Raw genomic sequence first — 14,740 nt, 5'->3', positions numbered from 1 at the left:
GCCGGGTTTGATTGAGGAATATTGATTCCTAAATAAATTCAATCATCAATGAAAGGAACTGTTGAATATTTCTCTTATGTATTATTTTTTTAAATGGAATATCCTCTATAATTTGTCTAAAAATGTGAAAGAAAGATAAGAAATCTGAAAACCTTTCTTCTCAAACTTCTTAAAAAATATGTTTGTCAAGACATAAATTCATTTATTAGGAAAAAATAGATAACTACATCTGCTACTACACAAATAGATCTAAGAAGACAGCTTTTGCAAATCACTTACTTGAGTGAATCATCTCTTTCCAGGTTCTCCATCGTATATGTCACTTATGGATGGACTCAATTTGTTCTGGTTTTTTTCTCCTTCATTTGTCAACCTTTTAAGCGCACCTGTATGAGTCATGAGTTTTTAAGCTCCACCCACAGAAAATAAACCCAGAGTAAAAGGTATTTCAGGTTTAGCAAGTTCAGATTGAACAACTGTGAACAAAATATCATCACTGATGCTTTTATCAGGGTTTCTGCAGGCATTTAAATACTTGAAAGCTCTGTATTGGTTTATGTGATAGTCGCAAGGGCCCAACATGCATGATAATAAAAGATGCCCAGAGAGGGGCAGTCCAAACCGACTTTAAGCCAATCTCCTGTCTCTTCACAACATGGAAGCTCCTGTCAGGCATCATGACACCAATGGTAAGTAGGCACATGGATCAACACATGAAAGAGGTTTTAGAACACCAAAGTTACTCACTGTGCAATGTGGATCCAATACAAATTCAATATCCACATTAAAGGGGATTTTACATCATTACATCATGTTCTACTCACCCATATGAGTTTTGTGTCATTTGGAGCCGTTCTGAAGATATTCCGTTAGGTTATATCCAAGTAACATCTTCCTATGGGCAACGACTTGAAGGCACAAACTAAACTGTTCATAATGTATTCTTTATGGTACGCCAGCATTCATAACATGTAGGTGAATCACTGTCCCCAGACATCTGCGGTTATATTTTTTATATTTATATATTTTTTTAAACAAAGCGGAGTGCGTTTGACGTCATCCTTGGGCGCCGGCTTCCATTCATTCATCCTCTCTGCTGAATTGCTGCTAGTTTTACGTAGGGGAGAGTGAGGTAAAGTGAGACACTAGGTAATGTGAGACAACCCCTGTATCTAGGCAACAGAACACATTTGTGCCCTGAGAACCTTCATCAGCACATGTGACCATTTTGTTTCCAAGCTCCTCCCATTTTCCCTTTGCCATAAAGGAGAGAAGCTCATTTTGCTGAGGTAAGCATGTTTTTTTCAACAAAATCTTTTTTTTGCATGTAAAAGTAAATTTTCTTGCTGTCAACTTAATAAACTGTTGTGCCAAAGCAAATTGATTCAAGTAGAAAAACTTATATCATACCTGTTGATGAACTACCAACATATAAAACCATGTGATGATGCTAGCTGAAGGTTAGCCTGAATTGCTAAGAAAGGTCATTTTTTCAAAAATGGTGGAGGTGGGGTAAATTGAGACAAATGCTGTGGGGTAAAGTGATACAGTGTCTTACTTTACCCCCACCATGAGGCACAGGTTAAGTGTAGTTGTAAACATATCTTAATGTAATATTACATTGCATATGTAATGTAATATTACTATTAATTTCATATTAATCAATATGTAATGTTACATTTTTATTTTAAATGTCATAAACATTGTAGAAAAGGAAATACACCAGCAAGACAACCTGGGGCAAAACACCCCTGGCGGAGATGGAGAGTGCAGCCGCTGAGGTCAAGGAACGAAAAAAGTTTCTAAGAGCAGCTGCAAGGGACAGAAATATTGACAAGTCAAGCCTTTTAAGATTCATAAAGAAAAAAGAGAAAGGGGAAGTAAAATCGCTAGCCTGGGGTGCAGTAGCTGAAGAGAATTATTACAGATGAGATGGAGGAGGAGCTTGCCAAACACTTGAAACAACTAGATGAACAGTTCCATGGCCTTCCTCCAGTTAAGTGCCATCAACTGGCCTTCGAATATGCAGAAAGAAACAATATCCCTGTCCCTGACAATTTGACAAAGACACAATGTGCAGGTAGGCTAGGGTGTGCAAGAAATCACATGATTTTGTAGGTTAATTAAGACCAACTGATATTGGCACACAGCTAAATCTTATAATAATGAATAGGGGGTTTTCAGTGACGTCACTGGCCAGCTTCCGGTCCGCCATCTTGGGTGGCATATTATCGTATATCATATATATCATGTCGCGAATGGATAAGTACGCCAGCACGCTAGAGCCACCAGATCATGGAACATATCTGAGGAAATGTTCCGTGATCGACCATATGGACCCCTATGCCCTCCACGGTGCCTTGTTTAGCACTAATCCAGATGATTGGCCAAATGTAGAGCACGGCGACATAGTTCATTACCTGGTGTTCAGTGAAAGCCCTCTGCACACTCTTGAGGAAATGAGAGCATACAAGGGTCTAGAGGCTCACAACCAGTTCACATCTGGTTGGGTACGAGATGTCGAAGTGATGTACATGAAGGAAATCGCCATCATACGTGGACGGGTGAGTTTTAATAAGATGGTAAAAATGTAAACAATCCGACGCAGGGCTCGCTATGCTAGGTGGCTAACGGCCGGCGGCCGGCGGTGCGCGAACGCGCTTGGCTGCAGGGGCGATCAACGCCGCTCGCGGCTTTAATTATTTAAGCAGAACAATGACCAGTGCAAAATTAAGTTGTATTTACCAGAGATGAAGTGTAGACTGCAAATTCTGTCGGGGTAGGACGGCTCCCACAGTCCATTGGGATTTGTCTGCCTGGGTTCTTTTTCATTGAAAATATCAATTTCTTTCTTCGTCCTTCGGTAAACGAAAGAAACGTACATCAAAACGATTTTTAATGCCTCTGTGTGGCATAAACTAAAAGCACGCTCTAATTCACCCGTTTTGCCACGGTGTTATGCCACAAGAACACATGTTAAAACGTCTGAAGGCATGAAATATAAATAAGAGTTTTTGGAACTTTAATTTATTTAATGCTGATTATTCTTCGGCTACCTTGTTTGTGGTGTGAGCGCCTATACTTCAGAACAGTTCCAAAGCTACAAGTCCTTGGAGTCTCATGTGCAGTTTACGAATGGATGGGTTCAGGAGCTGCAGCTCATAAAGCCAGCAAACAGTGCCAACGGTTAGTGCTAACAACCACTCAGGCATGTAATGTACTTTTAACTAGCTGCTATGTGTTTCAAAGGTTTGGTTAGTAACGTTAACTGCCAAGCCTCCCTAAACCCTCCGGGTTTCTCACATATTTGAGCCTTTTCCCGCTGGTTGAAATCAAGTTAAGGTTAAATTAATCAAATTAAAACACGGCTGAGAGAGGGAGTCCAGTACGCGGTAGTCATAGGCAGTAGTCTGAGTAGCGGCGGCGGAGGCAGTCAACATTGCGGCCACGGAAAGTAATACGTCATGACGCCCAACCCCTATTATTAATATATTCTTACATGTTTTAAATGCTTGACAGTTAATTACCTGTGACAAAGTGAGCACTGCAGACTCTGGCGTATTCCAGCTTAACACCGTCCAAATCGGACCTGGATATCCGTGTCAGCCATAGGTGACGGCGTTGTTCAGATAGCTGTTTTGTTTTTTCACATTGATTCACGATTACGGCTGGTATGCGATAGAAAGAGCGTTGATCTCCACCTCCACGGGCCGTGCAACCAACAATTACACACGTTTTCACCATTTTTCACTGTCAATACTGCCTAAGGCGTCATACAATGCAGGGTCAACGGTGCGAAACGACTGCCACCCAATATGGCGGACGCGCTGAGTAGTCACGTGAGCATGACGTCACCTGAAAACCCCCTATTGTCTACTCTAGGTGAAGATTGGTTTCGCAGCTTCCTAGCACGTCGCCATCTCCAGGAAACAAAGATCTGTCTGTGGGTGACTTTGTCATGATTAACTTTACAACCAAACACAGGAACCTCTGGTATATTGGCATGGATGAAAAAGTTGAAGATGATGAAATTCTTATCCAATTCCTTAGAAAAATTCAGGGAAACACAAAAGTGTGGGAGAGACCCACATTTGCTATTAAAGAAAAAGATGTGGCAAATATTCTCAAAGCAGATGTGGTGAAGAAGCTGCCTCAACCTAAGAGGCGTGGAGGGACCACACGTAGAGAACAACTCTTCATCTTTCCCTGCAATCTTCAGGGCTGGAATGCAGAGTAGTTGTAGAGGCCTACTGTATTTGTAGAGAATGACTGATGCCCTGATTGTGGTTTTAGTCCTGTTGAGTGCCAGGCTGTTCTAGCTGGCTATAAAGGTCCTGTGTTCTGACCCTGAGACTGTGTTTTTATATTAAGACTTTTATATACATATAAAAAAAGGGGATATTTTGGTTAGGGTTAGGGTTAGGCATTATGTTGTATTTGATTTTGTTTAGAATTACTTTCAAGTGTTGTAAGAAAAAATGTGCTTAATAGACCAATTCCAATGGTTATTTTACTAGTCTGGCATTTGTTCTGGGATGTGAGGTAGTCAGGCCAGCTGTCAGGATTCTAACCTGTTACAACATATGTTGTTATGGTAGTTTCAGAGTGGAAAAGGTAAGTGGATCAGTTTACCCCTAGTTGGTTCACTTTACCCCGTTGACTTCTCTGGTCTGTCTCACTTTACCCCTAAGCTGGGGATCAAGCTCTTAGTGAATATCTCAGGAAATGTAAAATGATAATGAAGGAACCATTATGGCATCATGAATCTATTGAGTAATTTTGAATTATGTCATAACTAAAATGTAGACGTTTAAGTAACCTGTTTTCTGGAAGCAAGAAAAAAAAAAGTTAATTACATGAATAAGATTTATTTGGTTAGGATAAAAAATATGTTTTTAATACAAAAAATAGAATCACTGAAATTTTTACATTTAGCTGCCAATAGTAATGGTTTTGGCTTTCCATGCCTGCTTCAGTCAGGATTAATACCACTTATAGATTTCTGCTTGTATGACATTCTTTAGATTCAAGCACAAAAAAACTTATGTTAAAAATTTTTGTCAAACAGTTATGGTAGCACAGCAAGATTGTCTATTTGCCTTCACAACAGCACCTGTCTGATGTATCTGTGGATGCAATTGGCAGTCACATCAGTCATATTTAAAGCATCCCAATCTCTTAACAACACCTGTTTGTCCGGTCTTAATTATAACTTAATCTAGCAAAGATAGACAACAAATCCTTGACAGAAACTGACAGACAGAAAGGCTATAAGTATAGCAGATTGATTAACTTTAAAGATTTAGGAAGAATGGTATAGGTGGGGGTACTTTACTAATACTACAATTTTTTGAAAATTAACCGCAAAAGCATTTTGATCAGAAGTGCATCAGAAACTACAAACACTCAAGTGTGTCTTATTTTCCTTTGTACTGTAGTCAGGGTCGTAGGCAGGGCCCAAAAAATACTGAGGTCAAGAGTCAGAACATCTTGCCAGTTAAGGCAGTGTTGGATTCCATTAATGTAAATCTGGCTCTAATCCTCTATTATTGTCATTCTTTTCATTTTAGCACCTAATGTTTCTCCAAATTGTCTTTTCCTGCCTCTTCATCTTCAACAACACCTGCAAATTCATTTCTGTTCTTCTTCTCCTGTCTCCCCTCTCAGACAATTTATACTCTTTTTTCGATCATCATTTTGGTTACCCAGTCCAGATCCGAGGAGGAAAATTCTCAGACAGTGTACAAAAAGAAGGAAACATCTTTAAGCATTAACAGAATGTATTCCAGTCCTGTTTAACAAAATCATTGATGTAAGCACAAATTAAAGAGGCAGTCTCTAACTTCCTTCTTAGACCTGCATTCTTGGCCATCGCCGTGGGACCAGCAAAAATGGCCAACAACAACTAGATCTTTCCAATTTATCTAATAATGTCAAACCCTGCCAGTACCTCTTCCAAAGCCTTAAGCTGCAGTATCCTGCCTTTTTCCACCAAACCTCAGTATTACCATATACAGTGGGGCAAAAAAGTATTTAGTCAGCCACCAATAGTGCAAGTTCTCCCACTCAAAAAGATGAGAGAGGCCGATAATTTTCATCATAGATATACCTCAACTATGAGAGACAAAATGAGAAAAAAAAATCCAGAAAATCACATTGTCTCATTTTTAAAGAATTTATTTGCAAAATATGGTGGAAAATAAGTATTTGGTCAGTTACAAACAAGCAATATTTCTGGCTCTCACAGACCTGTAACTTCTTCTGTAAGAGGCTCCTCTGTCCTCTTCTCGTTACCTTCATTAATGGCACCTGTTTGAACCCGTTATCAGTATAAAAGACACCTGTCCACAACCTCAAACAGTCACACTCTAAACTCCACCATGGCCAAAACTAGAGAGCTGTCAAAGGACACCCGAAACAAAATTATAGACCTGCACCAGGCTGGGAAGTCTGAATCTGCAATAGGTAAACAGCTTGGTGTGAAGAAATCAACTGTGGGATCAATTATTAGAAAATGGAAAACATACAAGACCACTGATAATCTTCCTCGATCTGGGGCTCCACGCAAGATCTCACCCCGTGGGGTCAAAATGATCACAAGAACGGTGAGTAAAAATCTCAGAACCACAGGGGGGGACCTAGTGAATGACCTGCAGAGAGCTGGGACCAAAGTAACAAAGGCTACCATCAGTAACACACTACGCCGCCAGTGACTCAAATCCTGCAGTGCCAGACGTGTCCCCCTGCTTAAGCCAGTACATGTCAAGGCCCGTCTCAAATTTGCTAGAGAGCATTTGGATGATCCAGACGATGACTGGGAGAATATCATATGGTCAGATGAAACCAAAATAGAACTTTTTGGTAAAAACTCTACTCGTCGTGTATGGAGGAGAGATAATGCTGAGTTGCATCCAAAGAACACCATACCTACAGTGAAGCATGGGGGTGGAAACATCATGCTTTGGGGCTGTTTTTCTGCTAAGGAACCAGGACGACTGATCCGTGTGAAGGAAAGAATGAATGGGGCCATGTATCGTTAAATTTTGAGTGAAAACCTCCTTCCATCAGCAAGGGCATTGAAGATGAAACGTGGCTGGGTCTTTCAGCATGACAATGATCCCAAACACACCGCCCGGGTAACGGAGTGGCTTCGTAAGAAGCATTTCAAGGTCCTGGAGTGGCCTAGCCAGTCTCCAGATCTCAACCCCATAGAAAATCTTTGGAGGGAGATGAAAGTCCGTGTTGCCCAGCGACAGCCCCAGAACATCACTGCTCTAGAGGAGATCTGCATGGAGGAATGGGCCAAAATACCAGCAACAGTGTGTGAAAACCTTGTGAAGACTTACAGAAAACGTTTGATCTATGTCATTGCCAAAAAAGGGTATATAACAAAGTATTGAGATGAACTTTTGTTATTGACCAAATACTTATTTTCCACCATATTTTGCAAATAAATTCTTTAAAAATCAGACAATGTGATTTTCTGGATTTTTTTTCCTCATTTTGTCTCTCATAGTTGAGATATATCTATGATGAAAATTACCAGCCTCTCTCATCTTTTTAAGTGGGAGAACTTGCAATATTGGTGGCTGACTAAATACTTTTTTGCCCCACTGTATAGAGATGCTAGACCATCTCTGGTCATCATAGGTTGTCTTAGTATTTAGAATTGGAATGTCATTCTAGCTTACTTACACAGAAAGTAAACAGACACATAGAATAAGCAGTTGTTTAAAGTCGTAGGGAAACGGCCATCTGGCCATTTGATTGTGGCCAGTTTGTCTGAAGTATATTGCTAACCAGTAAGCAACTTAGTGCTAGTAGGTTCCCAATGGGAAATTACATTGGGACCAAGTAGCATTAAATTGGTGAATTAGAAACGACACTGTCAAGGAACGCTATGGACAGAGGGAACATGCAAGAGGAGGAGAGTTTGTGTCTGAGGTCGTGGATGAATCTCCTTCGTCATACATTTTTCATTTAGATGAGGAAAGCGGGAAAGAAGATGTTGTGGAAGAGGACGCCAGGGCAGCAGAAGCTTCCTTTGGTGTAGAAGTCTTACAGCCCTACATGTTTGAGCCCTTGCCTCACAATGCTGCCAGTTCTGTTAACTGACGTCCATCCCCGAGAACACTGGGACGTAACTTAATGGTAAAGTAAATTATTCTTATTTCTTATTTCAACCATTGCTTATATTAGCTGCGACATACTGTATGAATCAAGATGCCATGACCGGAAAAATTTGATTGACAGAGATATAAGATAATGAAAAAACCCCCACAGATTTTAAGACAGGATTTTTTTTTTAAATAGAAATTTTCAACATTTAAAGACAATATCGTCTGATAAAGAGCACATTTATATACATGTTTAAGCCACAATGATTTGACATTGAAATATGATTTCCCTACAACTTCAAAACAGAAAATAAAATAAAGTTCATTTTTATGTCATCTTTCTTTTAAAGCTTCTATCTACAAGTTGCTAGAAATGTGACACAAAATACATTCCAGGGGAATTGAAATGAGTTGCTTCATATTTATTATCAAATATCAAGCATTCAATGTCTGTTTTTTAAAACATATACAGTTCTGGCACAGTATCTTCCTTTTCTAGTACCCGCTCTCCCTCTATCTCTCTCTTCACTGGTTTGACTCAGTCTTTTCCTCCCAACCCTGTCTTCCCTTTAGTGAAGAATATCAACTCAGTCAAATACTTGACTGATAGAAATGAAAACAATATGGCATTTCAACATAATCGTTCAATAAGGTTTAATTTTCATTTCAACATCATGTTTATTGAGTTTCATCTGTCATTTCAACACATTTAGATAAAATTAAATTAGTTATCCTGGTCCGAGAGCAGCCCAATGTGAAAGTATAAAATAGTAAAACTAGCTATGTATAAGTAGAACTATAAATATCAAATAAACAAGATAAAATATCCAAATTTAATAAATTTTGTAAAATCAATAAATATAGGAGTCTACAACATTACAATAGTTGTAGAGGAATAATTGGGCATTTTGAAGCTTTTTTAAGGACCATGGGGACTCTTGAAGTAAGGGCAAGTTATCACAGAAATTTATTTTATCATTATTATTATGTTGAAACTGAACCAGAAGTTTTATTTAGTTTCTGTGCATCACTACATGCGACCTGTATATATTTGAGCTAGTACAGCAATCTTCCTTGCAGATCCTCTCCAGTTCTGTCAAGTTGGATGTTAAGCGCTGTTGGACAACCATTTTCAGGTCTCTCCAGAGAGGCTCAATTGGGTTTAGGTCAGGGCTCTGTCTGGGCCAGTCAAGAATGGTCATAGATTTTTTCCCCCAAGCCATTTATTTGTTATTTTAGCTGTGTGCTAAAGGGTCAATGTCTTGTTGTAAAGTGAACCTTCGGCCCACTCTGAGGTCCTGAGCACTCTGGAAAAGGTTTTCCTTTCCTTTTCGGAGGGCCAGTGGAGAGAGGGTTTTTAGCGTACCAGTGTTTCTGATTTCTTGATCCTTACAGAAAAATTCAAACTGGGTTGAATGAAGTCTCATGAGCTCATTGCTGAAATTGATTAAAGCTACAGTGTGTAATAATTACAGGGATATACAGTAAGAAATGTAATATATTATACATAACTATGTTATTTATCATCATCTACGAGCTCAGCCTCTTAACCCTAATATTCGCGTTGCCTTAGAATTCGTTATTTATAATTACATAGGAGCGGGTCTCGCAGCCATGGAGGCAGACATCTTTGCGCTACGGCAGCGCAGAGCCAACAAACTAGCGATTGCGAGATCGCCCATTACGCTCGAAAGTAACTACGGCAAGTTGAGAGAGATGAACTGAGACGGTATACCCTACACAGACTAATGAAATACTATCTGTAAAATTATCTATGTAAACAAACCTCATCACTTGAGAAGGTAGGTGATGCGGACGTCGTGGAAGACATTTTGTCCCGTAACGTTCGCCGTACTGTTGGGGGGAGAAGCGGTGGGGGGGAGATGTTCATGTTGCTGCGGTCTGCAGTCTGGACGTTAGATGTCGCTGAAAATTACACACTTAAGCTTTAAAGAGAGATATCCAGCTCTGGTTGAACTACACCTTCATCGGCGGAACAACTGGGCCCAGTTGCTGTTTGCTGAGGAGCTGTTACAAACTGCTGACCTGTGCCTTATTGCATGGGCGTAGGTTTGCATAGGGACCATAGGGACATGTCCCTACCAAAATTTTGAACCAAACTTCTTGTCCCTACCAATAATTGGATGTGAGCAACATGTTTATAATTTACAGCATTAGTTGTTGCAGCAGTGGCTTCTTTTCACATAGCAGCGCATGGAACTGTGCTGCGCTGTTTAACTCCACTCTCATTGGTTGTTCTGCCTTAGGTTCCACCTTCTCTCTCTCTGATTGGCTGTTTTTTAGTCCGCGTGTGCTTGGGTAGCTTGGAGCACAACATTGAACATTTATTCACACTAGAATGCAGCGGTTACTGTAATTAATATTAGGCTACAAAACAAGTCCCAATTTAAGAAAATATCATGTACACTAAAAAACAAAAACCTTTTTTTTTCTTTTATAAAACGAAATATTCTGAGTCAGCCAGGAGTTCTGAAGACTGCTGGAAAAATGGGCAAATAAAGGCTGTAAGCCATCAACATTTCTGATTCTTAGCCACAGCCAACTAAAAAAGAAAATGTGAGGGTTTCCTTTTTACCGATATTTAGTTGCTATTACTGTTTTCATTTTTTGATGACTCTTTGAGGAAGTTCAGGCATAATTATTAGCAGGTGTTATTTCTCTTATAGAGGATAACAACAAGAAATGGCGCCTAAACATCTGCTGTTTTTTAATTGACTATACTTCTAGAAATAGGATAAAGACAAGAACAAACAGAGGAAGAATATCAACATTGATTTTATCTTACATAGATTTCCACACAGTCTATAAGTAAATTAGTACAAACATTAATGTCTGGTAAAAATGCTTGAATCTGGCTGTTTATTTTGGATATTATTAAATTACAGATAAGATAGTGTTATATTGTCTTTTATAATTGTTAAAAGTGATTTTATATTTGAATACACTTAGGCTCATTCTTAGTGTTGTGTTTGTAGATGATGCCACTAAAAAAGAAAATAGACATAAGGAGCTATTTACATAGTCAGACAGTAAGCAATATAGGACGATGATAAAAGGTTGTGTTACATTTAATCCTTTACTATAAAAAATGCACTTATACATTATATGATTATAGGAAACACATTTATCCAGTACTAATGATGCAGGGCAGCTTGTAAGTGAAGCAGTGTAGTTATTAAATATAATGATACTGAAATAGGGATTATTAGCTAATTAAGGTACCATTGTATTTTAAACCATGGTCTTTTGCAGTTAATTTACAGTGAATTATTTATCATTCAGGCCAGACTAATTCTTCTTTCAGTAACATCTGAATGAACAGAGACAAATTTGCTTGGTTGATGTTTAATAACTTCGCTGATAGCCATTGACTAAATTACAAAATTGGTGAAGGCAACAGGATTTTAAACAACCAGTCCAAGAGCCCAACCTTTTATATAAAAGTCTGAGAACCCTGATGAGTAAGTATATTACATGTATAATCATTCAAATAATAATTACTAATTAGTTTTACCCTTGATTTTGAATGACCTATTAATTACTTTAACTTCCAGTTCTAGCTATTTAATAAATTCATGTTCTTCCAGCAAACTTACACAAACACCAGTATCTTTTTTTTTTCTTCCAGAACAAGTTTTTGTTCATATGTACTCTAAAAGCCAGAACAGAACATTTGTTTCCAGGAAAAAAAACAACAACCTGTTATTATTAACCATAGCTCAAAGACATTTTTCTGACATTTAAAAAATGTGTAACAAGGATCAGAGACAAAGGTCATATACTACAATTACAGTCATAGCTGAGGAAAATGTTTTCTTTAGGGATGTTCTATCTGCAGATGTCACTCCCAGATTTAATGTATATGCACATTCATTTTCTACTTTAAAATTTTGATTCTGCACATTTTTAGTATTTGAATGACCCGGCTTTTTAAAAATACAAAAAATATTAACCTGAGCTAATTATTTTTTGACAGTTTTGTTGAAGTGGTATTTGTTACAAATTCTTTAAGTTATGCTAATTACAGTCGGATGATTAAATGAGATCAGGTTTTACTGGTTTAAAACCTTTGCTCTTGGCGCTTTTGCTTAAGGAACATTCAGTCAAAAGCATTCCATGATGTTGGCATTCTGTCGATGTTGTCATGTTGGGGTCAAGGTGCCTAACCCACATGCAGAAATCACTCTTGAGACTGAGAAAAAGTTAAATGATTTATTTAACAATGTTTACAAGAATAAAGATGCACAGGTTCTCGGTTCGTCAGACTGGTCACGGGAGGGAAACCACTAGAGGAGGACAGAGCAGTTAGAGTGGGTCCAGGAAACTTGCAGTTTTCAGATGACTGAGATAAATACCTGCTCAGAGGGGAATCTGATCAGCAGGGGGGGAACCCAGAGGGTCCAGAGGCTAGTCGGCAGGCAGAGGGCTGAGGCAGAGACTGAGGCGGAGGGCAGGCAGGCAGATTCCAGACAGAGATTATTTTCTCCAGGATGTCAGGTTTCCAGATAAGTCAGGATCTGTGAGGCAGAAGAACACAGGTTCAGATTGGGTCACAACAATCAGGGTTTCAGATCAGACAGGCAGGCTCAGGTTTTGCTGTACCAATACTGGCAAACACTCTGGCAGGGAAGTTTCAGCCTCCTCCTCCTTAAGTAAGGCCTCTTGATCTGAGAGACATGGAAGGTGGGATGGATACGGAGAGAAGAAAGGAGATGCAGGCGGACAGCAGAGGGACTGATGACTGATTCGATCTTGTATGGGCCAATGAAGCGAGGAGACAATTTTCTGGACGAGGATTTGAGAGGTATGTCTCTGGTAGAAAGCCAAACCTGCTGCCCTGGTGAATAGGTGGGAGCTGGACGTCTTCTCCGGTCCGCAAATCGGCGGTTCTGTTCAGAGGTTCGGTTCAGAGCGGCAACAGTGTTGCTCCAGATGGTGCGCCACCGGCGGATGTGGTGCCGGACTGAAGAGACTGAGATTTCCTTCTCGTCAGCAGGAAATAGCGGAGGCTGGTATCCTAAAGAGATTTCAAAGGGGGAGAGACCGGTAGCAGATGAGACATGAGCGTTATGTGCATACTCCACCCAATGCAGGAACTGACTCCAGTCAGCGGGGTTGGTGGACATGAAGCACCTGAGGGTGGACTCCAGCTCCTGGTTCATGCGTTCAGTTTGACCGTTTGACTGGGGATGGTAACCAGAGGTCAATGAGATCTTGGCTTCGAGGGCAGAACAAAAATGTTTCCATACCTGGTCTGTAAATTGCGGTCCTCTGTCTGACAGAATCTCCTGTGGGATGCCGTGTAACCTGAAAACATGCTTTATTAGAAGAAGAGCAGTCTGAAAAGCAGCGGGAAGTTTTCTCAGAGGGATTAGATGGCAGGCCTTGGAGAATCTATCGATGATTGTGAGAATGGTGGTCATACCCTTGGATGCAGGTAATCCAGTGACAAAGTCTATGGCGATGTGTGACCAAGGGCGTTTGGGAACAGGCAGGGGATGAAGGAGACCAGAGGGAGGCAGATGGGATGGTTTATTCCGGGCACAAACTGGACAGGCTAGAACGAACTCCTTTATGTCCTTGTGTAGTGAAGGCCACCAAAACCGACGAGAAATCAGGGCAACGGTTCTGCTGACCCCAGGATGAGCAGATAATGTGGTGGAATGCATCCAATGAATCAATCTAGACCTTACTGATGAAGGAACGTACGTTTTGTTAGGCGGACCTGTGCCGGGATCTGGTTCAGAAGTTTGAGCTTAATTAATCAGGTCAGATATTTCCCAGGAGACTGTGGCGACAGTACAGCTAGCCGGTAAAATACTAGCTGGAGTTTCAGATTTATCAGGAGCGTGAAGACGGGACAGAGCGTCTGGTTTAATGTTTTTAGAGCCAGGACGGTAGGAGATGATCAGGTTAAATCGAGAGAAAAACAGTGACCAACGGGACTGACGGGGATTGGATCTTTTGGCTGATTGAATGTACGAAAGATTTTTGTGATCTGTCCATACCAAAATGGGATGCTCTGCGCCCTCCAGCCAATGCCGCCATTCTTCCAAGGCCAGTTTTATGGCGAGGAGTTTTCTGTCACGTCGTAATTTCGTTCAGCAGGGGTGAGTCTGCGGGAGAAAAATGCACACGGATGAGTTCTCTGATCTGAATCTGAACTTAGAACAGCCCCCACCTCTGAGTCAGATGCATCCACCTCCAAAATGAACTGTTCGGAGGGGTCCGGTTGAATGAGGATGGGTGCGTTGGAAAACAGAGTTTTGAGTTTCTTTAGGCTGCTTCAGCCTCAGTGGACCAGTGAAAAGTTCTCTTGAAGTTAATGCAGTTAGTGGTTGGGCTGTTTGGCTGTAGTTCCTGATGAACCTACGATAAAAATTGGCGAATCCCAGAAACCTTTGAAGTTGTTTCCTGTTTTCAGGAGTGGGCCAGTCCAGAACCGCCTTGATTTTATCCACTGATGGCCTCACCTGCCCGCCCTCGAGCACAAAACCTAGAAAAGTAACAGATGGGCGATGAAACTCACATTTTTCAGCCTTCACAAATAATTTGTTTTCCAACAGTCTATGCAGGACCAAACGGACATGTTTCTGATGCTC

General features: G+C 40.4%; 1 protein-coding gene across 1 annotated transcript in view; it reads right to left on the bottom strand.

Annotated features, from left to right (window-relative positions):
* LOC119795022 (chitin synthase chs-2-like) overlaps nt 1-368 on the bottom strand; it is a 37,765-nt gene extending 37,397 nt beyond the window's left edge. Inside the window, exon 1 of the mRNA XM_038302830.1 lies at nt 280-368. Coding sequence (XP_038158758.1) covers nt 280-311 — 32 coding nt within the window. The 5' untranslated portion in view covers nt 312-368. The remainder of the gene's footprint in view (nt 1-279) is intronic.
* Between the last annotated feature and the right edge of the window lie 14,372 nt (nt 369-14,740).

Source organism: Cyprinodon tularosa, unplaced genomic scaffold (assembly GCF_016077235.1).
Source record: "Cyprinodon tularosa strain WSP-4 unplaced genomic scaffold, ASM1607723v1 ctg5, whole genome shotgun sequence".
Classification (NCBI taxonomy): Eukaryota; Metazoa; Chordata; class Actinopteri; order Cyprinodontiformes; family Cyprinodontidae; genus Cyprinodon; species Cyprinodon tularosa.
Note: the sequence above shows the minus strand (reverse complement) of the source record. Positions and strands in the feature narration are given on the sequence as shown.